At 37.7% G+C, this 24,823-nt stretch overlaps 4 protein-coding genes across 8 annotated transcripts in view; 1 reads left to right on the plus strand and 3 right to left on the minus strand.

Moving 5' to 3' along the window:
* Window positions 1-231: 231 nt before the first annotated feature.
* Window positions 232-18,502, minus strand: cfap96 (cilia and flagella associated protein 96). Of its 3 annotated transcripts, XM_084133341.1 has the most exons (9): window positions 18,423-18,502; window positions 18,217-18,345; window positions 17,302-18,139; window positions 16,005-16,224; window positions 15,042-15,176; window positions 14,882-14,957; window positions 14,545-14,724; window positions 14,266-14,438; window positions 13,942-14,111 (listed from the first exon to the last, which is right to left on the minus strand). In XM_084133341.1, the coding sequence occupies exons 3-9, from the start codon at window positions 17,396-17,398 to the stop codon at window positions 14,060-14,062; spliced, it is 933 nt and encodes a 310-aa protein (XP_083989467.1). In that variant the 5' UTR covers window positions 17,399-18,139; window positions 18,217-18,345; window positions 18,423-18,502; the 3' UTR covers window positions 13,942-14,059. The 3 variants fall into 3 exon arrangements, with proteins under 3 accessions (XP_083989469.1, XP_083989467.1, XP_083989468.1); XM_084133342.1 differs by lacking the exons at window positions 18,217-18,345; window positions 18,423-18,502 and having other exon boundaries at window positions 17,302-17,401; window positions 17,568-17,664; XM_084133343.1 differs by lacking the exons at window positions 13,942-14,111; window positions 18,217-18,345; window positions 18,423-18,502 and adding an exon at window positions 232-369 and having other exon boundaries at window positions 17,302-17,526.
* pdlim3b (PDZ and LIM domain 3b) lies at window positions 2,628-13,810 on the plus strand. Of its 3 annotated transcripts, none has more exons than XM_084133338.1 (8): window positions 2,649-2,914; window positions 7,016-7,167; window positions 7,578-7,662; window positions 8,647-8,834; window positions 9,490-9,672; window positions 12,032-12,159; window positions 12,427-12,538; window positions 12,679-13,810. In XM_084133338.1, exons 1-8 carry the CDS (start codon window positions 2,822-2,824, stop codon window positions 12,866-12,868), a joined length of 1,131 nt encoding a protein of 376 aa, XP_083989464.1. In that variant the 5' UTR covers window positions 2,649-2,821; the 3' UTR covers window positions 12,869-13,810. The 3 variants fall into 3 exon arrangements, with proteins under 3 accessions (XP_083989466.1, XP_083989464.1, XP_083989465.1); XM_084133339.1 differs by lacking the exon at window positions 8,647-8,834 and adding an exon at window positions 9,145-9,212; XM_084133340.1 differs by lacking the exon at window positions 9,490-9,672 and having other exon boundaries at window positions 2,628-2,914.
* Window positions 18,503-18,976: 474 nt separating the features above from the next.
* Window positions 18,977-20,745, minus strand: tstd1 (thiosulfate sulfurtransferase like domain containing 1). Its single transcript, XM_084133345.1, has 4 exons — window positions 20,588-20,745; window positions 19,628-19,750; window positions 19,258-19,420; window positions 18,977-19,178 (listed from the first exon to the last, which is right to left on the minus strand). The coding sequence occupies exons 1-4, from the start codon at window positions 20,652-20,654 to the stop codon at window positions 19,124-19,126; spliced, it is 408 nt and encodes a 135-aa protein (XP_083989471.1). The 5' UTR covers window positions 20,655-20,745; the 3' UTR covers window positions 18,977-19,123.
* Window positions 20,746-21,561: 816 nt separating this feature from the next.
* tenm2a (teneurin transmembrane protein 2a) overlaps window positions 21,562-24,823 on the minus strand; it is a 297,220-nt gene continuing 293,958 nt past the window's right edge. Inside the window, exons 31-32 of the mRNA XM_084133288.1 lie at window positions 23,919-24,049; window positions 21,562-23,784 (exon numbers count right to left, since the gene is read on the minus strand). Coding sequence (XP_083989414.1) covers window positions 23,047-23,784; window positions 23,919-24,049 — 869 coding nt within the window. The 3' untranslated portion in view covers window positions 21,562-23,046. The remainder of the gene's footprint in view (window positions 23,785-23,918; window positions 24,050-24,823) is intronic.

Here is a 24,823-nt window from a genome sequence, read left to right on the forward strand (position 1 = left end):
ACTGGTCAAGAATAGACAGAATATCACATCACTGAATTATATAAAGACATGACATGCAAAGTGCTAAACTATTGCTGCTGGTAAATCAACATGTCCACCCATTTATTAATAAACAATATATATATATATATATATATATAATTAGACTCTCCAAAAAGTAAAAGCAATCAATGTTTTTAAAGTTTCTTTGCCTTTTCTTTCTCTGTGCAAAAGTACATAAATAAAGTCATATATTTTCTTAGTGGGATTCACAGTCTCCGTAAGGATAATTATGCCATCCTGGACATCATCCTTCTGCTAGCAATCTAGTCCCTGCAGACCGTCCGGGTCTATAAACAGCCACATCGTGTCCTGGAGTTGTCCCTCCTGCTGCCATGGAGACACAGTAAACAAGAGGGTCAGTGGAGAGCCTGTCTGAGTTTCTGTCCCAGAGAAAGAACCAGAGCCATCCAGCTCACTCACAGAAGGCAGGGGTTTCTGTCTAGACTTTGTGCTTTTCCCGCATTTGTTTTTACTGGAGCAAAATCTCACACGCTCTCTGATATAAATATCTGGGAACAGAGCTCAAACCTCGTTAACATCCAAGCCAATCTGTTGGCCCAAAATCATAATTTACTCACTCTCATGTCATTTCAAAGTTAAACCCCCTTGACTTTTGGAACAACGTGAGGGTGAGTAAATGACATTTTTGGATAGCCTGTCCTTTTAATTACTAGAAGGTACACAAAGTGATGACTTGGGTTAGAGAAGGATTTTCTGGTGTTCTGGTTTCGTAGATTTGATGTAGCTCAGGCCATGACAAATAGCCCTTCCCTGGCACACCAAACAAGGAGCTGTTCAAGCCTACAATACAAGTGCTCTCAAGCTAGAATGTTTGGCCTTCAAATGAAGAGCACACAGGCCACTCCAGTGCCACATACAGTACACAGTCCTCTCTGTGCTGTTAGGCTACATAAACTTTACTTTGGAAACAAGCATCGTGAGCATGTGCCTTTATTTCGCATAATAAACATGACGACAGCCAGGGGCTGGACCTATTTTAAATTTTGAAATGTTTGCAAAATCCATATTCATGAGTGCAAAAATATGGGGACACATTTTTTTGATGGGGTGCCTGTGTCGCAGTAGGCCTACTGATGAATAGAAACACTCCTTATGGCAGCTCTGAAATAATGAATGGCATCCAAAGTTTTGGCTACTTGGCTGTTAATCAAAGTAGGCTATTTGGACACTTACTTCATGAATGTCTACCTGCAATGTTTTTTTTTGTTTGTTTTTTTAAATCAAGAAAAGACCATCATAAATGTAACAAACAATTGCTCACTAGATGGGTTTGATGTAGATCTTTGCTTGATAAAAAAAGTCAATGTAATGTTATATTTCTTTCTTGAGTTTTTTTTTTTTTTTTTTTTTTTTACAGGAAAACCTACATTTGCGAATACAGTTTTTTTTTTTTTTATTAAAAGAATAAAATGTTTTAAATAAACCTGACTGGTGCGCATGCTCTAGATGATGCCTTGTTACGCATTTACATAAAGTCGAAAAGCTATTGAAAAGCAGCACAGTGGCAAGATAGTTCTGAACCAGATTTAACTTATTAGATACCAATGTGGTGAACTTCACTTGTGGTACTGTGCTTGTGTGAAGTTGAGGAGAAGTCTGTACATGCGATAAAAAAAATCACCTAAAAAACACTAGTTGGTAACAGTCATTGCGAAAAGTTAGTTCGTCATTTATTTGCACATGCCACTTGGTCCTAATGTTTAATAATCCAAAGCAAATTACAATGATATTATTTGGCTGTAAGTTGTAACCACCCTAAACATTAAAAGGTCCGTCCACACACCAAGAACGATAACTATAGATAACTAGCGTCCACACCAGCGGACTCGATGCTCGAGCTCGTTACAGCAGAATGGATTCTGATTGGCTGTCAATATTTTGTATCGTCCATCAGCTGGATAAAATCGTTCTGAAAGTGATTCGATATCGTTTCTCTGAGCCGATATCGTAGCTGTGGTGTGAACTCTGCTATTCTTTAATATTGAAAATGATTTTTAGAACTATATCATTATATTTGTAGTTATCATCCTTGGTGTGAAGGGGCCTTAAGGCATTTTTTCTTTTATGAGAGAATTATCACTTGGACTGAAATCCACACAGTTTTCAATGTTCCCTTATGTGGCTGTGCTATTAAAATTGTTTACATTCCTAAGAGGAGATGTTTAAAAAAGTGCTGTGTTGATATGACAATATGACATGATATGGTTTTGTTATTGTGCTCTGTAAATAGCTCAATCTGCTCATCGACAGCAAAGGCTCTGACTCAACGCTCAGCCTTAATTTCATGACGAGTTCTCCTCTCATTCAGGCACAGGTGTCTGGCCAGCGGTAAGGAAAGAAAAGTCTAGACAGCACACAGGGTGATGACAGAGTGAAGGGAGATTTTAGTTATTGAACAGCTAATAGTTATGGGGAAAGAGGATTAATCATAAAGGGTGTAAGGTTTGGATCTGAAGGAGGTGGGGAGAGAGTTTGAACCCTCAGTTTCTCAGTCTACCCTATGACCTCACAAGAGGAGTGGCATCCTGGCATCATCTTTCTTTCATTCACTCTCCTAATCCCACACTCATGCTTAAAAGGGATTCAGAGACAGGCACTGGCTTCCAGTCGTGGTAGGGTGAGCAATTCGTCCAGGCTAGGAGGGATAGAGCTGATCATTCTCTTCTTCCTGCAGATCTCTCGCCAATTGAGATTCTTCATTCTTCACTGAAGAACCAAGTTCAACTTTGAGAAAGAGACTAAACAGAACAAGACAGAAATGCCACAGAACGTGGTACTGGACGGGCCAGCCCCTTGGGGATTTCGGCTTTCAGGAGGCAAAGATTTCAACCAGCCGCTGACCATTACTCGGGTAAGTGAAAGCCTTTGGCTAAAGTCTCTGCTGCTTCACACAATCCACTCAAGATATAATGATGCTTTTGATGTGCTGGGTAACACCGCCGTGGGCATGAGAAACCAGTGGGTGGATCATAAAAAAGATTCCCAGGACCTTACTTTAGACGTTACTGAGGAGGACAGTGAGAAACATTTCAGAGAAATATTTTTAGAGTCACAAGTTCAAACTGACATTCATTTTTAGAAACATCTTTGGTTGTCAGGGAATCATTTCCCAATAGAGACTTTATATGTTTGTTATATTGACTCAGTTTTTTTTTATGTTATTATGTGACTTTCTCTAGTAGTGCATTTTAAAAAATGAATACTTGCATTCAGCAAGGATGCATTGATCAAAAGTGATAATTTAAATTGTTACAAGATTTTTATTTCAAACAAATGCTGTTCTTTTGAACTTTCATTAATATATCAAATGCATCACGGTTTCCACAAAAATATTGAGCAGCACAACTTTTTTTTCAACATTGAAATGTTTCTTGAGCAAATCAGCTCAGAGTGCTTTCTGAAGGATCATGTGACACAAGACAGAAGTAATGATGCTGAAAATACAGCTTTGCATCACATGAATAAATTACATTTTAAAATATATTAAAAAACATTATTTTAAATTGTAATAATATTTCACAATATCACTGATTTGACTATTTTTGAGCTACTAACACACACACACACACACACACACACACACACACACAGGCTCCAGAGGGGATCTCTACACCTGTTGTCTGAATGAATCGCGAAGCTCTTAGTCCAAAAATATTTTAAACAGCCAATGAAGTCTGAACATTTGTGGTAAAAGAAGAGGTCAAAGGTTAACAGCAACCATGTGAGAGATGAATTGAACAATCTCTTTAATTGAAGTTACTATGTCAGCACCATAACAGACCTCTTATCCAATAGGATTGTTCATAAATGCCTGACACTAGATCACCTGGATGGTGGTGAAAGCGTGTCATTTCATACATCTAATTATTTTGAACTGAATAAGAGACAGGTACAATGGCATGCTAGATTTATGCTCTGCAGCTGCACAGTTTTGGTGAAGGCTAAGAGGATCCTATAAGGCTACACCAGAATAAAACTACTAATTTCCCTGATTCCCTTACATGGTGCAAGCAGTCTCGTCTAACTTGTGCTGTCTCTCTCCTTCTCAGAAATCTGTTGGGAGTCTGACTGGGGAAAATGCTATGTATTGTAGCTACACAGCATCTACATAATGACTTTTGTCTCTTATCCAGGCCTGTGTCTGAACAGTGCTGCATTCTGATGTGTGGAATGTAGCAGTTTGATTAGTGGCTCAGTCTCATCAACAGCAGCTCTTTGATCACGACATTCAAGTATATTCTTATACTTAAGAAAGCCAGTTCTGACATTCACCATAAATTGTGGGAAAAAATGCAGTGGAGAACAGAGAGTTCGTCGTAAAAATGACTGTCTTCATACTCCCTGATTAGAAGCAGAACTGCAGGTCTTACGAAATATGAATTGGAAAAAAAACAGAAAAAACTGAAGAAAAAGAATGTGGTTGGATGCATAGCACAGTGCTGGTATAAGATGGTATAATGGTTTTTCAATGATTAACTTATTAATATACCATGGTATTCCAAGATAATACAAAGTTATTAACCATGAAACGTCCAAAAAAAACGTTTTTTTCTAATGCATCACTGGTTTTTTGGGCCACATTAGTGGGAAAATGAACTTCTAGGTGAACTAAATGTGAAGTCTCAGCTGAACAGAATGATGTCATTCTTAAAATAAACCAATCAGGTTTATTTAACATTCCTTGCTAATAACTTCCATCCTCGTGAAAATGGCATTGGATTTGATTTCAAACAAAAACAATAAAACCAGCTCAAACATAATTTAAATGGATTAGAATGAGCGTTTCTTATTTTTGTGTACGTCAATACCCAGAACCTGAAAGCTAAATATATCGTGTTTTCAAGCGGAGAAATACTGATGACTAATGCAGAATATGTGTGGTTTCTTTGTATAACCGCTGTCTGTAATCATACACATATTGATGCCAGCAAGGTGGTTCTTTTCTCATTCTCTGATTCCTGATGTTCTTATTCGAGTAACATTAGCCTCCATTGATGCGGGCATGCCAGCACAGATGGAGCTTTTATGAGAAGCCAAATCAGACTGTCTAAATTATACTGTTGAATTAAAAATGTAAATTACTAAATCCAGTCATTGGGCAGATGCTTTACCGAAAGCGACACAGTACATTTATTACTGGGACATTCCCCCTGGAACAACCTGGGCTTTAGTGTTTTGCTAAAGGGCATGATGGGGATAGTTCATGGTTGAGCATCAACCTTGAGCTTTTTCCATTTTATCATTTAATCACCCTCGTGTCGGTTTCCACGTAGGTTCAGTCAGCAGAAAAAAATTAAAGGAATAGCTGTGTTACTGTGTTGAAAAACCTCTTTTTTTGTCCATACAATGAAAGTCAGTGGACCCCTTTTTAACTGAAGAAAATCATGGCTTTGGAATGACATGAGGGTAAATACATTTTCATTTTTAGATGAACTATCCCTTTAATTTATTCTGTCTGATGTTGCTCTGAACATAATGTCTAATGCTCAGCTTGCCCTTACATGCTTCTCTTGTGGGTTTGTGTCACCTTGGGGATTTTTCTGCACAGGTGCTGCATAGCTAAAACTGTTATGTTCATGTTTCTGTTTATACTGAAACTCAGATACCAGTCACTCGATGGTTTCATCTCAGTTCATAGCTCCTTTTGTTTCCATCTATTAAACAGAGTGTCTTTGTTTTTGAGCCAAACACATCCTCCATTTGTTTGAGTAGTGTCAAGGGAACAATCTCATTTTCATTGTGTCCATTCTGAACAATTTGGGTGCTTATTTCTTCACAGCCAACCTTTCTGCAGACGCCCCGATAATAGATGTCTACAGGGGAAATAAAGTCTAGTTTTTCGTTTGTTGCCTTAAATATGGCCAGAGATCAATGTCTCTTAAATGACATCATCAAAGATGTATTCTCTCTAGAAAATACAGGCGGACAAAGGTGATTTTGTTGTGTACACAAAGTGAGAACGGCGTCAGGAAATGAAATATTACACTGTGATTGTTATTTGACAGGAAAAAGGCTTAATCACTGCTAGCTTCATCAGTCAATAAATTATGCATTCGGAATAAAACATCACAAATCTTCATGACATTAAGCACTTATGATGGAAAACTAAAACCCTCTGGTCTTAAATAACTTGCATGACTTGACCTGGTATAAATCTTCTCCTCTTGAGAGGCAGACCTAAAAAGAAGAAGGTCAGCGGTACTGGGATATAATAGAGCAGCTGAGTCAGGAGGAGGCAGATAGAACGAGACCTGCACACAGGACGAGGTGATGAGATAAACGACTAGGGCGACGATGAGAATACCTAAGAAAATGAGCCACCAGTGATGAGAGGAGTAAGGAATGATGTCAGAGTCCATTAATGAAAGAGAGCATGATGGAAGGAGAGGGCAGAGAAACACCGGGCTGCAGGGTGAATGCCAGAACAGTCAGATCATCAACCACCAATAGGCCTGACTGTGTTCCCCCCGAGGGCGATACACGGCCTTGACTGACATATCCACGTTTCGTGCTATTTTTAGTCCACTTCTAAACCAGAGGGTCAACAGATTGTTTCTACCCCTGTCACTTTCTGTTTAGGTCTAAACTGTTCCATGGTTTGCTGGAAACTTACTGTGACTTTAAAAGAAGGTTCACATCTGATCTTAAGAATCTGAATGCTTTCAAATCTACAGTAAATTTCTACAGTAAAAAAATAACCATTTAGCATATTTATCCAAAGTGATGTAGAAGCCCCATTGTCCTGAGCGGACACGATCCTAAACCACCCCCATTTACATTGAATCTAGGGGTGATTGAAATGTGATCATAATAAAAGGAATAATTTAAAGCAGTAAGATTTTTTATCTAAGTCTAAGAAATGTTCTATTCATTTTAGTTTCTTGGTTTTCATATATATATATAAAATCATGAATTATTAATTCACTAAAACAAAAAAGGTTCTTGCTTTCAGGTGACTCCAGGCAGTAAGGCATCTCGGGTCAACCTGTGTCCCGGAGACATCATCCTGGCCATCCAGGGAGTGTCCACAGACGGTGTGACTCACGCTGAAGCTCAGAACAAGATCAAAGACTCCACCAATCAGCTTTTCCTCAAGATAGAGAGGTACCATGAGCTTTTCTCATTAAAGGATAGTGTTACAAACAGCGTTAGGCGTCTTTCAACAACTTTATATCATGTTCTCTCACCTCCTTTTAAAGTTACAGAGAACTGTAAGCAGGAGTCCCGAAAGAATTTGTCTTTACCCCTTGCTATGAAAGTGTCCATCAGAACCCACAGAGCCTTATTTATGACAACGATGAATGTGTCATTCCTCAGTGATTAATACCCTCCTATAAAGCATCTGGCTTGTACATGCCAGACTGTTGACGTTACTTTACTATCTAGAAGAGGTCATGGTCCTGTTGCCCAGTAATGACCCCCCCCACCCCACCCCTTAGTGCTCTTTGATCTTTTTTTACAGTTTCACAGGAGGCGAGTACAGCGTGTCTAACTGTGTGCATTATGTGTTGCAGGCCAGAAACTAAAATGTGGTCACCTCAGGTTATAGAAGAGGGGAAAGTCAACCCATTCAAAATCAATTTGGAGGCAGAGAAGCAAGTAAGTGCACTTGGAAGATAAATGCACAGCTCTTTATTTGTATCTGCTTATAACATGCAGCAATAAAATGGATAATTAAAGACTTTTTATTTTTTAAAGAAATGCTAGAGTGCATGAGGCATGTTAAAGAGATACTCCACCCAAAAACGAAAATGGTCTCATTTACTCATGCTGTCCCAGATGTATATGCCTCTCTTTCTCATGTATAACACAAACGAAGATAGGTGTGTGTGAAAAATTCTAATATTGACGCAAACGCATTGTGAAGCACTCACGCAAGAAATGATGGTCCTTTGTGCTTCCGAATCACTTCTCGCATGAGTTTCATAATGTGTTGGTGTTTACATAAAGGGGGAACTCATGAACCCACATATGACAGTAGGCTGAAAGCTGGTTTATAGTTTAAAAAGTTTCAAATATTAGTATTTTTCTCACTCACACCTATCATTTTTCACTGCAGAAGACATTGCATCATCAAAGTAGGGTCCTCCTATGGATTACTGTCGTGTTTGTTTTTCGTGGTTTTTGAAGTGTCAACTTTGAGGGTTCCAAGCATCCACTTGCATTATATGGACTGACAGAAATGGGTTATTTTTCAAAAAATCTCTGTGATCCAAAGAAGCAAGTAAGTCATATACATCTGGAACAGCACGAGGGTGAGTAAATGACGAGAGGATTTTCATTTTTGGGTGAAGTATCCCTTTAAAAATTGTGCAAGTCTGCTATGTTTTGTTTGACCAAAAGTAGATTTGTCCTTGTCCAACACAATATAACTTAAAGTAGAGCCATATAAATACTTACACAAACGCACATGCACACATACACGCAAACGCATGTAATTTGCCAGATTTAAATGAAAAAATATGCAACCATTAAAAATGTTTTGAGAAGTTAAGCATCTTTAACAAAAGGACATATCTGGAGAATGTGGTGTTTGTGTGGGGCTTTAAGTATGCAGTGTGTCCATCTGTCCTACACATGCAGGAGTATAAACCTATTGGCACAGGTCATAACAGAAGAGCACAGCCCTTTGTGGCTGCCGCCAGTTTGGATGACAAAACACAGGTGGTGAGCTCCGCCTACAACACTCCCATAGGCCTCTACTCTCAAGATAACATCCAGGACGCCCTGCAAGGACAGATCCGGGGTCTGGTGCATGAAAAGCCTGAGGGGTGAGTGCCAACTTGGATCACCCCAGCCATATGGACTAAGACACTTCCCTCTGCTTGCTGTAGACCGGCTGCCCACTTACCAACTAACACACGCCAGAAGTCCTCACAAGACTTCCTGCAGCCTGAATATAAGCATTTGGATAGAAAATGATGATAGAAAGATGTTAAGAAAGGCCAACCCCTTATTTAATGCTGAATACTAGTACGTTATAGCAGACAAATATCCACATTTGGGCCTGCAGTGTTGGATCTTGGAGGACTTTTGCTCCTTTCACCTGTCTATTAACATCTTCACTCTTATGTCTTACAGGACGTTGATTACTTCGAACACAAGTTTAATGTCAGGCCAAAGCCCTTCACAACTGCAAGCCAAAGGAGGTCATTAGACAAAAGCACCCTGCATGTAGTCATTATGGTCACATAATCACAGTAGAATTATTATATTTTACATTCATATAACTTAGAACAAACTTTCTGATGTATTATATAGCAGAAGCGCATTATATACCGAAGCTCTATGTACATCTCTAACTACTTCTTCCATTCTTTTCTGTCTTGTTTGTCATTTTCTGTTTCCTCTATGTGGCCCCTTTGATTTGATTGCTTCCTGGTTTGGTTCATCTGGCTATTATACACTGACCTTACACAACTCCAGTGACAGTACATCCCAGACGCTGATGGGAAATGTAGCTCAGATGCCTGGCACCCCATCGGCTGGGTCCAAGGCATCTCCTTCTGCACAGTATAACTCCCCTATTGCATTATACTCAGCAGACAATGTTTCAAACAAACTGCAGCAGGCTCAGATGTCCACTGTAATCAGTCAGGCATCGCCCAGGTAACCAGAGCTTTGTTTCCATCACGCTTGCTTTACACCACCTTACAAATCTACCAGCTCATGCTGATACAGTAAGCATAAAAAAAAAAAACAGGTTAACAGGGTTCCTACAGATGAAAAAAAAGGGGAAACTTTCAGTTATGTTCTACAGGTCTGGAAAAGACACTGATATTAATAAAATATTAAATCATGGAAATTTCTTTATAATTAATAGGTTTTGCTCAATTTGAATTGTGTTTACAGCAATTAAAGTCATAAATATGGAAGCTTGTTTCCACCACAGAATAAAACATTTTAAAAGATAATTGCTTTTTATCTCACAATTGCGAGTTTACATCTTGCAATTCTGACTTTATTTCTCAGAATTGCGAGATATAAAGTCAGAATTGCGTGAAATATAGTCGCAATTGCGTGTTATAAAGCCAGAATTGCGAGATATAAAGTCAGAATTGCGTGAAATAAAGTCGCAACGTCTTATAAAGTCAGAATTCTGACTTTTTTTCTCGCAATTGCGACTTTATATCACGCAATTCTGACTTTATAACACATAATTGCGAGTTTATATCTCGTAATTCTAACATCTTTTCTCACAGTTGTGAGATATAAATTCCAATTCTAAGGAAAAAAAAGACAGACTTTTTTTTTTTTACCCCAGAATAGTTTATATCTCCCAATTCTGACTTTATAACACGCAATTGCGACTTTATATCATGCAATTCTGACTTTATAACTCCCAATTGCAACTTTATTTCTCAGAATTGCGACTTTAGCCTATATCTCGCAATTGCGACTTTATTTCTCAGAATTGCGACTTTATTTTTTTCAGAATTGCGACTTTATATCTCGCAATTGTGACTTTATTTCTCAGAATTGCGACTTTATTTCTCACAATTCTGACTTCATATCTCGCAATTGTGAGAAAAAAAGTCGCAATTATTATTATTTATTTATTATTCAGTGGCGAAAACAAGCTTCCATACATAAATTATCAAGTTCAACGCTCAATAAAAAAAAAAAAAACTATTATTTAAAATAAATGCACATAATACAAACATTATGGGTTCATATGAGACTAGTGTGATAAAATTGTTAGTAAAACTGTTCAGTTAGCCTCTTACAAAGCCAGAAAACATGGTGTCTTTTACTATATAACTAGAAGTCCATCGACTTATACAGTAGCCTCACTGCGGAAAGAACGATTTAGACAGCTCTACAATTTAAACAACATATGTCTTTTTATGGAATAACAAAAATATGAGCTTTGCAGTTTTTGCTATTAAACCCTCTGGAACGCCTTGTCCCATAGACATCACAGGTCAAAATTTACTGTGGTAATCAACAGCATGTTTATGCTAACTTGTTTTAAATCTGGGACATTCCTTTAACTAAAATTCTAGGGATGCACCAAAATAAAAAATTCTGGGCCGAAACCGAAAATTCTGGATGCACTTTGTCAAAAACCGAAACCAAAATTTGTTGTTTACATTTGCTTATTTTTGTATAATTGTATTAATATTAGACTTTTTAATGAAATTGTCATTTTAATGATACTGAATTGGGAGAGGGGTAGGTGGGTTCAAATACACTAAACACAGCATAACAAAGTTACAAATAAAGTAAGTTTGAATTCCGGTACAGACATGTAATGATTAGGCCTAAATGTAAAAAAACAAAAACATTATTGTGTTCACTGTAAAAATTAAGTTAATCTTTGTTAAAGCTATGTTTTGTTGTTTGATTAACATTAATGACTTAGCAGCAGTTATTTATAGATTGCTGTCACTTTAAGACCGAATGCACGGATCTAATATAGTGATGCACATCCGATTTCTTTCTCATCTCTTTTCGTTCATTTAAGACATAACCGACTGTGTTTACAAGAATACTTGCTGAGACTGGTATTTTGACATAAGTTTGTGTGTATGTGTCCATTCAAGAGCACAGAGATCCAAAAGAGGAATCAATTCACGTGCTGTCACTCTATGTGCGGCTGTGCATGCAGATAATAGTGAGCAAGAACCGAATTGATGGTGAAACTTAGCAATTAATCCAGAAAACACCAGTGCCGAACCATGGGGCCTGGTCCGTACGGATCTACTATGATCAGTTTAACCCCTAGCATAGAGCGCTTATAACGGCTAGAGCGAGAGTGAAACCTGTCCGCTGAACACTAGGGGTGCGGCGGCATTTATTTTCGGCTCATATTTTCGGTCGTTTTTCTCTTTCGGCCAAAAACCGGCAATAAAAAATATGCCATTAATACTCATAATGTGCACTGCCAAACTTTTATATAACATTGAATGGTAATTTTCACTGAATGGACAAACGTTATGTGCTTCTGCCTTTTATCCGTTTTCAGCCCTAAACCTCTAACATCCATTGAAGAATCCCATGTATACCGTATGCTCCAAGAGGACCATGCGCTGCCACATGAACCACGTCAGTCTGGATCGTTTAAGGCCTTGCAAGACTATGTCGAGAGTGATGGTGAGCTGCCTTTATTTATTACAACACCACCCGTCTTTAGAAGGGTGGAATGTTGAATTCATAAGACAGAAATTACAGCTAGTAGCACTGATGAAGAAGTCAAAGTTATACTCAATTTGACTTCAATATCCCTTAGCAGTTCTGCTAATGACATCAGTCAGAGCCTGCTGATCTTTTAATGGTCTGGATTCAGATGAGTTTTTATGAGGGAGCATTTCACATTCCCGAAGTGGATCTGAGCCTCTTTTTCGTCTATTATTCTGACAGGCACAAGGCCCATGGTGACTAGAAGTGTAAAAGCCCCAGTGTCAAAACCACAAGCGGCTACATCCTCACTGCAGAAGCTGCCTCTCTGTGATAAATGTGGCACCGGCATTGTGTGAGTATTCAGCATTCAGCATGAGATCGCACAAATGGTGTCTTCTTTGATCATATATTACCAAACTCTTCTACACTGAATTGTGTTCATGCATTTTAACTACTTCATTAAATGAAACTGTTTCTACAACTGGCTTACAGAGGAACGGTGGTGAAAGCTCGGGACAAGTACCGCCATCCAGCCTGTTTCGTGTGCTCAGACTGTGGTGTGAACTTGAAGCAGAAGGGCTACTTTTTTGTGGAGGGACAGTTGTACTGTGAAGCCCATGCCCGAATGCGAATGACCCCACCTGAGGGACATGATCTAGTTACTGTATATCCCACTGCTTAGAGGGACGGAAAAACTCAGAACTCACACAACTGACAGTTGAAATTAGACAATTTGTATTGTTTGCCCTATCTGGTTAGTGTAAGAATAGAGCTTGAACCTTCAAACTTCATATTATTTTATAAAAGAGAACGCAAGGCAACTTTTTGACCCTGTATACCACAGCATTTTAAGTGATCATATCATTACTGTTTACACCTGGTATTAACATGCACTTCAAATTGATCTTCTGTGTCTACTTGTGTTCAGATTTTGACGAGACACTCCCAACTTATTTTGCCACACTCTACAACAGAGTGCAGGGCATGAACACTATGAACAAATCCATGTTGCGTGGCTTACGTGACTTGCAAGCAGGAAAGGAAGAGAATAAAAACGGCTATTTTGAGCATAATCTGCATGTTTTAGAGCAATGCAAGATTTAATCACTTTCTTTGGTGCGCTTTCTCACAACTTGTCCCTGAACAATCACATTTGGTGCATGGGTGCATATTTGGTTGCTTCACTGCGGTTCGGAACACATTTAGGACGGATACCCCCGGTTTCACAGAGAAGGCTTAAGCTAGTCCCAGACTATGTTTTAACTGAAAGCAACTTGCACTGATATAGCTTAAATTAAGTCAGATAGAGACTTGAGATCTTTTGTCTTAAGATGCACACCAGTAATGTTTTCTTTTTTTTTTTTAAATCAAAGGCACGTTTATAAATGTACTAATTGAACTAAGGCCTAATTTTGGCTTAATCTAAGCCCTGTCTGTGAAACCAGGCCATAGAGTTTACACTACAAATGCAAGGTGGAAACATGCGTTTCTGACTATATTTGTATGTTTCAGTGTAATGATTATAAAGCGCATTTAGCACTGACCATTTGTGATCCAAATCACACACACACAAAAAAAAAATACAAATTAATGCCAGGTGTAATCTCTTTCTCAAGGCCTTAATCTAGTTCTTGTTGAAAAGCCATGAGTAAACTTCTGATTTCTGATTTTACATATTAGGCATCTGTGCAGATTAAATCCTAAATTTCAACACATCAATCATATTAGGTTTCAGTTATTCTTAAAATACGCAAGAAAGGTAATTTTGCTTTTAATACAGATTCAAATACGCCATCATCTATGTACAAGGTATTTGGTAATGCGCACAAACTGTGTAAGAAATAGAAAAAAGCAATATTTTACTGAGCAGTTCTCAATATGCCATGACTGAGAGGATTTGATTGTAGTTTGTGGCGTTCACAGCCCTGCAAAATAAAGTTACAGTACATTACTGTGAGCCTCAAGTGTCTTTCCCTGTGGAATTTGGTAAGCAACTAATATTAATGATCATTATTATGCAAAGCATTAAGCACAGTTTGGAGTGTGATATGGGTGTCTTGGTCCTGGACCCCAGCTTACTTTTTGACATTGAGGCTGATGATGCTCTTGACAGGTGTACTCTTTGGACCTGGGGAGGGGTGAAATATATTTCCTTCCTTATTTGTCATCGATGATTTAGTCTTTTTGGTGCCATAGGGTTCTGCAGAGTAGCTGGGGTAGGAGTCAAATGTTCCAGCTTTCATGCCTCCATTCTGCAGATAATAAGAATACAATACCTCAGCATACTACCAAAATAATACTCCACAAAATGTTCCAAGACAGCTAACTTCTTTATCTCCTTTTAGGCATATTATGTACCTTTTTACTGGGTGAACTTGGTTTGAAGGGCACCATAAAGTGTTTTTTCCCATCAGCCTTCTTTGGAGGTGGTAGAGGTTTGTCAAATTTGTAAGGATTGCTGTCAAAGCATTCATTTGGATGAAGGTTCAAACGAAACGCTCCCCCTTTCAGCATGGATTTGTGTGACATGATCTCACGCTGGTAAACAAATTATCTCTCTCATTAGAGGAAGAGAACACAGTCTTATGCTTGCATAGAATTATACTGTCAGGCACTCAGCGGACGCCTTATCTTAATTAAAACAAGGACCTGGGAGCCTGATAAAAAAATCTCATTTAGGTAGAGCTAAAAATACCTTTAGCATTTCCTTGGCTCGATCATATGGGTCTGAGGAATAGGACACCATCTTGGAGAGAGTGATGTCAGGATAGCTATCAGAGAACAAGGACAAATCAATACATCTGACACGAAACCACAGACACTTGCATTATTAAAGGATAATGTAATTTGCTTACCCATAACTTCCCTTCTTGGGTGGATTGGTGTAGAAGTTTTTCCCAGCTGATTTGTTTGGTTTCCTTGGAATCTGTAGGGTACTCATTGCTTGAATGGGACCCCCAATTGTCCCATAATAGCTGCCCATCCCACATCTACAAATCAGAGAAAACTATTAAGCAACTGCAAAGACCATATTAGGAATGATAGCTGTATGGCAGTTTTTTTTTTTTTTTTTTTTTGGTATAAATTGGAAAAACAACACTATTACTCCTCAGGTTTTGTGTATATTTTTTTGCATTCTCTCAGATGCACATGAAAAAGACTGTTTGCATTTGATGCTTTGAACTATTGCATTATGGTGAAATCCTTGTTTTTGAAAAACTGAGGATTTTATCTTGTTTTCGGGTCAAACACATCATTAAAAAGCACAAAGCATGTCCAAAACAAAATCTAGGTTCTGGAGTCTTTTTCATGTCTTTAGATTTTAATAGACCATGCCAACTGTCACACTAATGAAATAGCCTCGAAACATATACATCTTGGGTTCAACCTTGTTCTCCTTACTGTACAGATTCATTATCTTTCTGGATATTCTTTACACCAGTGGGGTACACTTTATTACAAGGTTAAATAAAGCTACCGAATATTAGAGTTATAGTTCGCCCAAACATTATGTCTTCATTTACTCACCCTCATGTTGCTCAAATCTGTATGACTTTCTTCTGTTGAACACAAAGAAAGAAAGCCATACAGGTTTGCAACAAAATGAGAAAAAAAAATTATGAGGTTTTTAAGGGGAAATGATCCCTGTAATATCTTGTAGTCCATTGCCACAACAACAGTTAGGCTAATACTACTACTACAAATACAAATATTTTTAATTCTTATATTTTCACAATTGTTAATCATTGAATACTATATATATATAAAAAATTATTTATTAAACAAGTTGTGTACCACAGAAAGAAAGGAGGACTTACGTTTTTTTCTCTCCGTTACTGGGAAGAAAGGCTTTGCCTATGTTCTTTTTGGCCTGTTGTATCTTGTATTGTCTGGCTATTTTGACAGGGTCTGTGAGCGCCTCTCTCTCAAAGATCCTCTTAAACTCTGTGTCGAAGTATCCCGTCTGAAGCGCGGACTTTGATTTAAATCCTCCTGGTAGCATCTGTTTGTTCTTGTATGCGGAGTCATTACATGGGCCTTTCAGCGACAACAAAGTGCATTACACAAACATTACATATTAACCATTTTATTTTTTCTATGTTATGCAGCTGTCACATTATCCTGTGTCTTACATTGTATACAAAAATGCTTATTGTACTGTATTGCTATAGCATCATATTTTTTAATGAACACATGAACACAATACAGTCACAGTGACAACGCAGCGTACTATATATTAAAGGTTGATTTATTTTAACTCAAAAAGCTGAACTGTGATCGTTCAGCACAAGTTTTTAAGCCAAAAATAAATGGTGCTGAAACAGGGATTTATGACTCTTTTTCACTGACAGGTCTTAGATTAAGTCAGGATTAGGCCTAAGTTCAATTAAAACATTTTAGCAGCTTTTAGCTTTTAACAAAACAACAACAACAACAACAAAAAAACTATTACTTTTGGTGTGCATATTCAGAAAAAAACAATGGCAGTGACATATTTTAAGATAGCAGTGCAAGTTGCTTTCAGTTAAAACAGCTCAAACATGCATTTTAGTCAAGGACTAATTTACAGGCTTAAGCCATGTCTGTGAAAACGGGTTGAAATTATGTGTGCCTTTACAGAAACTGACTTGAGAAATATTCAGTGGGGTAAAAGCGTGACAAGTAGCCAGTTTCCTCGGTAGATAACAACAAAAATTGACATGGTGACCTGTTTGCTAAAAGGCTATTAGCCTACTATGCGGCTACTGTGGCGATTTGATATATGTCACAAGTAAATAAAAACTAAATTAGACTGTGAAAGCTACATTATTTTACATTAGGAAATATCATGTTCATTTGCGATTTTACTCAGAAAAAAAGTAGGCATATAAAAGTATATTGTTAGGCCTACTTTAAAGGTACATATTAGTAGCCTACCTAAAGTGTAGGCTACACACTAGTAACTAAAGGAAAAATTTAGTTTTCGAAAAGGTACCACCCCAGTAACAGCTTTTGTACCTAGTGACCATAACATTTTTATTTTGAAGCAAGTTGTGGTTGATGCGCTCTTCGCAACAAACTCACACTGCGCCACCAACTGTTACTAATAAAGTTTAGTATGTTCGTTACACTTACGGTAAATAAAAGGTGTATATTTGTCCCCTATTGAGATGTATCCCAACTCTTTAAAGATGCCAATCCGCTCCATGTCAGATTTCCCTTCTGGAGGCATTTTCTAAAGTTTGATACACAGCATTTATGGAAGAAAAGGAATAGAAAATGAGCGCAGCCGCGCAAACTAGTTTATGCAGATCATCACGCTATGATTGCATTAGCAGATAGCCTACTACACCAGTATGCATTATACTTTCACTATTATATATGGCTCAATATATACTTACCTCGAATTGTGTATGCCTTGTGTTAAACAGTCAGTAGGTTAATAGAACTAACTCGACTGTTAGTTCGTGTATAGGTTGTGTATTCGTTGCCATGGTGTCCAGCAGGTCAATTACTCAGTGCTGGACTGTCAGAGTCGTTCACTTTCAACATCAAACACTAAACAAATAATACTACAACAAAACGTTTAAGATAAATACTATTTTATGCACTTTACATTTTTATGCACCTGCACATACGCAAATGATAGGTTTTGCAGTGAAACGCAAACTCACACTTAGCGGTAATAAATGAGGCTATATAGCTATATTATAACATTAACAAATGTTTAGAAATTTTTTTTTACAAAAGCCTATTTATTTAAGGAAACCGAACTATTTACATAGGCCTATATAAAGTTAGCCTACTTTAAACATAGTAATTAAACTTACATTATTTTATGGACATAACACACACAGCCTACAATTCTGAACCATTAGATCTAACGTTACTGCAACTGCAGTTTAACTGTCAAATCCATCCCAGAACAAGATAACTCCATCATTTTAAAGTCTTCCATTGTGACGGCAACAACCTGCAACAAAGGTGAATCAGTTATTATCCATGGGCTATTTGAGTGCAAATCGAGCATCAACTTAATCGGGCTCTCACATTTTCGTGACAGGGGTCGTCGTAGTCACAGATGTCCTTTGGAAAGGCAGACCGGACCATCTCTTTGAGCTCAGCTGGGTACACATATGTGGGTTTGTCACATGTACTGCAGCCGACCCTGTTGTTCAGCTGTCAACATAACGTTAAGATTAACCAAAATAAAGTAAAACTGAGATTAAAATGCAAGGTGACGCTTACTAACTGACGCTGGATTAAACGGTAAACTTTTCTTCGTTTAAGCCGGTCCGTGTTCTTCAGCCTGGAGGCCGCGTGCAGCAACGGCCCCACCCAGAGGGGCACACTAGATATGGAGAGCTTATGTGAGTCATCATCATAATAACTACAGCCGTTTTCACGTTACGGTCTCCAATGACTGCTAGTACTTATCTGAATCAGGCATACACTAGTTAAAAGTTGATTGCACAAACAATTGATTTAACACCACGCACACTGTGTGATTCAAACACTATTACATCTTTACATTCAACCATTTAGAGAAAAAGGAGTAATCGCAGAATATTACCCGAACGATTGACAGAGATCACTATAAGTGTCCATTAATTAGCAGCATATCATATCGACATTTCACTGTTGCTGCTTCAGGGTGAAGGATGGTGCGCGATCTGCGCATGCTCAATTAAAAGAGGAAAAGCATCGGAAACAATGTAACTGAATCATCGGCTATTGAATCTGAACCAGTATGGACCTGATACCTTTTTCATTTTATTTCATGCACTTTAAAACAGCCAAAGACAAGGACAACAATTATTTATTTATTTTTAGTTATCAGACTTTATTAAAACACATGTACAAATATTTAGATTTTATCATTAATTTGAATTAGAGTAAAAAAAGGTCCCTGATCTCTGTTTTTTAAGATGGAATCTTATAAGCGTTTTGAAGATTGTCATTTGCCCCCTTTTTCTGACCATTCCTTGTAGCCCCCAGCATAATTCCGGGCACTGAGAGAGAAGGAAATAGTGTTACAGTTTCAGCAAAACATGTTTAAGCATTCACAAATCGCGATGGCAAGTGTCTTACCACTTGAACCCCAGGCTTCTGGCTTTCTCTGTGGCAACAGCTCCACGTCTTCCCATCTGACAGTGGAAAACCAGTTCAGAGCAGTCCAGAGATGGCTTACCTACGCCAAACTTAGACTGGAATTCAGCTGCGTCCAGGGACATGTCACTTTCGACATTTTCCACTAAAATAAATTGGACCAAAAAGAAAAAAAAGCTCCTGTTTTTACACTTGGCCAATCCACTTACTGTACAACATTGTGTAAAAAGAAAAAAAATTGTACCGTAAAAATGTGCTTCATGTAGTAACCTTTAAAAATAACTAAGTAGCCTACATTCAAATTAAAATATTGCACTTTATATAAATTATGATTGTGGATCTTCCCTATCACCTGGAATGTGGATGGAGCCTGGAATACGCCCTCTGTCTACCTCATCTTTTGTGCGCACATCCACCACAAACCCAGAGCCCTTCTCCAAGAGAGATTTGAGATCGCTGTAGGAGATATCCTTATCTATAGCAGAGAGGAATGTGGAAATAAGGTAAATGAAAATACAGTTAGGCTACAGTATGTCTACATACCTGTCATGTAGTAAACACTTTTGATTGACCCGAGTAATAGACATCAGACAATGAAAACAAAATGTACATGCATTTTATACTTATAGGCCTACATGATAATTTTTTTCTTTGTTGAGATTGATCTATTATTATTGATGTTTTCAAATAGGTTATTTCAAGAAGAAAAAAAAAAGTATCTGTTTTAGAACTGAATATGCATACCCGGCCGCACCCAATATGTTACTATTGCACCTGTCCTGTGTGGTTAACCAAAGGTTAAGTGACAATGAAAGTGATTTGATTAAGATGATATAGCTCATATAACAGCCTTTTCGCTTTTACTTTAGAAAATTAATTTGGTTTAAATTTATTGGTTTAAATTGTTTCGATGGCTGGATGTTCCAGAATATATGTTTTACTTTCTGCAAGTCATCATTACGTCACAAGATGAGATAGCAAACAATAACGAAAATAAAGAATAGGCAGCAGAAAAGCATTAGGAAAGGTAACATAATAGATTTGAGAGAACGTGCACCACAGAATATTAGCAAAGATATTAAACGTTCAGCTTGGTATTACTGCAAGTAATAAAATGTCGAGATAATGGAAGTGTTTATTAAGGTGCACATAGGCACTGTCACCCTGACTACAGCAGAAAACGAAAACAGATGCTCATGTTGTTTACTGTAGGAAGAAAGGAGTGAAAGAAGAAAACACCTGCAGTTTCACACGTCGCTTTCTTTAATTCTCTGAAAGTATGTTGCTTACATTTAGATGAAAACAAACTTACCGCTGCTTGCCATGTTGAAAAGATTAAGACAATTCAACAGGTGGCTACACCTTTCCTTCCTTGTCATTCAAGTTTTTAAAAGGCATCTGCTATTGGCTAAGCATAAGCATATGCGTGGTTGTGTAAAGGCTCACCTCCTCCTGTAGCTTCAGCTAACTTCATAATAAAAGACCCGTAGCTTCAAAATAAAAGACTGCTTAGATTGTGGCACATGCAACACTTTCAATTCGAAAACCCAAGATTCCCACAGGCTGCAAACATACATATATTATCACTAATCTTGTGTCATGATTTCAATCGTAGTAATACTGCATACAAATCAATTTCAATGTCAAGAAATATACGGTTTGTTTGTGTGTTAGTGTGTAAAGGGCTTGGGTAACTTTTTTCATTCCTCCAAATTCAAACATTTCACTTTCATTATTAAAGTTTTGTAAGGCGCACACATAATAATAGCAGTCGTAATAATAATAACAAATTATTTATTCATTATTACATTATTATTACTAGTAGAAAGTGTGTTGGTGATTATGAATGGTACTTATAATATCTAGCTCACTTGGAGTGTTTGATTGTGTGAAGGCAGCACTTAATTTTACCATGGTAAACAGTTCCCACCAAAGCACCTTTTATGAGTTTTCGTGTTGTTACTGTTGCAAACCAGAAAAATGTCAGATGGAATCTCCTTCAAACAGTGTATCCGACGCTAAGTAATACTTTACATATAACAAATTACAGGTATAAAGAATACCGTGCTATTACAATAGCACATGTTCATTACCATATTGCATATCCAATAAGCCATACTATTACCACAGTAAAAACTGTTATTTTAGCAGAAATTGGTTATCATGGTTACTTTTTGTAAGGGAAAGAAATAGTCCACCCCATGAGCTGAGGAGAAATGACATGTTATAACAGCAGTACATATGAGAAGACATATTCACAAATACATGAGACTAGCCAGACTCACATGAATTAAACTATTTATTGGTAAGGTCTCAGAAGAGTCTCACTTGAGTAAGAATCATCCCTCAATACTGATTTGGTACATCATGACATCCATAATGAGTCTCTTCACAGTGGAACAAATCCATTTCTATGGTTTGGGTTCTAGTACAGCAACTTTTCTGCATAAAAACAAAACTAAAACAGAACATCAAACGGGGCATCGATATTATTCATCTGTGATATCTGAGTGTCACGAAATTCTAGTGTTTTAATACCAGCTGTTGATTTGCACATAACAAGCCACCTTCTGTTAGAAATATAAAAGTTGATATTATGAACAATATTCTACTGTGCTGCATAAAGGTAAATCTATACACTGTACATACAGATATATTTTGAAAAACAAGTTTCACAGTTTTTAAACTTTATTTAAAGTATAAACCATTTTAAAACACTTTACATAAATTATTTCTGTGCATGACTAGAATTTGCTTTGAAGCAAAAAAAAAAGAAAAGAAAATTTTATACAAAAATGAAAAATTATTACATATCATACAAAGGAAAATAAACTCAACCATTAATGTTCATCTTTGTAGCTAAAAGCGGTGACTCCTTTATGATTGTCATATAGTACTATGAATGATAAAAATGAAAACAAACTAAGTAAAAATAAATAGTTTCTGACACTAGTAACCTTTCAATCTGGAGACTGTGAGTGTTTTGTTTTTTTCTGATATTTCTATACAGAAGTGCCTTGGTGAAGGTCTCGTTACTCTAATGCGACTGGGACATACAAAACTATCGCATCTAAAGCACACTCAGAACTTCACTGTTATCTGATACAATGCAAGTACTTCTCTATCAGTGATAAAACAAACTATGTCTGACTTGGATTTTCTCATCACTTTTACTCCACTGGAATTCTCTTGAAGAAACAGTCTGTAGACGATGGAATATGCTGCTGTGGCAATTGAAGAATATGAGGCCTGAGACTGACATTTGTCTTGATGGATGTTACTCCTCAGTTTTGACCTCCAATCCGGATCCCACCATCACAAGGGTACCATCTGGCACCAACATCCTCTCAGTAACCCAAAAAATATGGGTAAAAATATCTATTCTTTTTTAAAAAGGGGATTTTTCATATTTCAGCAACAGTAGCTCTGTTTTGTTTTTCAGTTTATCAGTGCTTTTTGACGTCCATTGTTGAAAAACAAAGACGAGGTCTTTCAAATTGTTATTTTTTTGCCAGAGGCAGTATTAACAAAGTTTTTTTGAGTGTTCTTCTTTTAAAAGTCCCTGCAGCGTTCAGTGAGTTCCCCCATTAGTTCAATTATTCTCCATGGGTTCAGGAGATAACGGAAAGAAAGTGAGGGGAAAAGAGAAAGACGAAGCAAGAGAGAGAAAAAGATTGAGAAAAAAGAACTGAAAACTGTAAAGGTATAAGCGGCGAGAGAAAGCGAAATATAAAGAAACAGGAAAAATAAAATAAAAAACGATTTGGACTGTTACCTCTTCCCCATCTCATTCTGTCTCAGGAACTGAATGTTGAAACTGCTGTCTGCTAGTTCAGGGTACTGTTCCACTGGTAAAATGTAGTACCCGTCATACCCCTGCACTTTCCCTGTTGAAAGGAGCTGCTGTCTCTCTCCTTCAGTCCACAAGCGGCTTCCCTCTTTATTATCCCGCGCCCGCTGCTGCTCTCGTAACCAGGCGCCCGATAGCGCCCGCTGCCGCGCCAACTCCAACAGCCGGGCTCTCTCTTCATCCAGCACGTCTGACGCCAAACCGTAACGCACGCTCAGAGACAGGGATGGAACCCGGAACTCAACGGTGACCCCACGCCGCGATCGACCGCTTACCGTCACGTTGATCCCGCTTTCCAGTGCCTTGCGTCCATTGGTGAGTCCCAAAGCTAGAAGGTCACTGTCAGCTGAGCCTATCTTCACAAAGAAATGACAATCAAGGCCGTCCTGAGTGTAGTGCGTCCCATCTAAGTAGACAGCGCTATTTAGCACTAGAACCACCTTCCTGCTGTCATCGCTGGCCATGCTCGAGACCCCTGTGACCACACGGCCTTCCTTCACCGCCAACATCACTCCTCTTCCAATGATGGGGGTACTCGTGCCAAACCAGTGGCCCAGTTTCTCGTGTTTTGTCTTGCGCTCCTTGTCAAGAAGCCGTCCCTCCAGAGCCATGAAAGCTTGGCTGTGCCGCTCGGCTTCCTGCTGAACTCCGGTTATCAGCTGCAAGAAGACAATTTAAGGCCTTGGTAAATGCAAGCAAGATCGCATAGTACAATATTCACTGACCTGCTACTCTTGGAAATACAAAAGTAAGTCCTCTGAAGATTTACTATGGTATTAAGGTAGTGACTCACCTGCCCGTTTTCACTTTCTTGACTGGCGAGGAGCTCATATGGCGGATCCACAAAGTAAAGTGTGTGTCTGGGAAAGCCTGGGATGATGTTGCTGAGCTGAAAGCCAAACATCACCAACCAACTCTTCACATCTGCAATGAAATGTATATAGAAAAGGAGCGTTTAAGCTGTGATTTTGCAATAAAAATGGTAATTCATTTACTGAATATAGGGCTGTCAATCAAGTAAAATCCTGAAACAAATTAATTGCATTATTTGCCTTTACATTTATATTTATGAAAAAAAAAAAGAATACTTCTATTCACACATTAAACTGATCAAAGTTACAGTAAAGACTTTTATAATGTTACAAAATATTTATATTATAAATAAATACTATTCACTATTCTTCAAAGAATGCTGAGAAAACTATCACTGTTTGCACAAAGATATTAAGCAGCACAACTGTTTTTAACATTTAATAAGAAATTTAGATAACACTATTTCGAGGTGTCTGTGTTACATTGTAATTATACATTTAAGTACAGTGTAATGATAATACACTACATGTACTTACTATAGGGTTAGGATTAGGATAAGGTTAGTTGAATGAATTTATGCATAATTTATAGTTATTAATACAGTAACTACATGTAACGTGTAACAAGGACACAGTAAAATAAAGTGTTACTGGGTTTGGTTTAGGGTTAGTTGTATGTAATTATGCATAATTTATAGTTATTACTACAGTAACTATATGTAACGTGTAACAAGGACACTATATAAAATAAAGTGTTACCGAAATTTAGTAAGAAATAATCATAGGAAATGTTTCTTGAGCACCAAATCAGCATCTTAGAATGATTTCATCTTAGAATGAGTACTTTGAATTAGAATTTTACTTTGCCATCAAAGAAATAAATTCC

The sequence above is a fragment of the Abramis brama genome, assembly GCF_963993115.1.
Source record: "Abramis brama genome assembly, chromosome: 13".
In the NCBI taxonomy this organism is placed as follows: Eukaryota; Metazoa; Chordata; class Actinopteri; order Cypriniformes; family Leuciscidae; genus Abramis; species Abramis brama.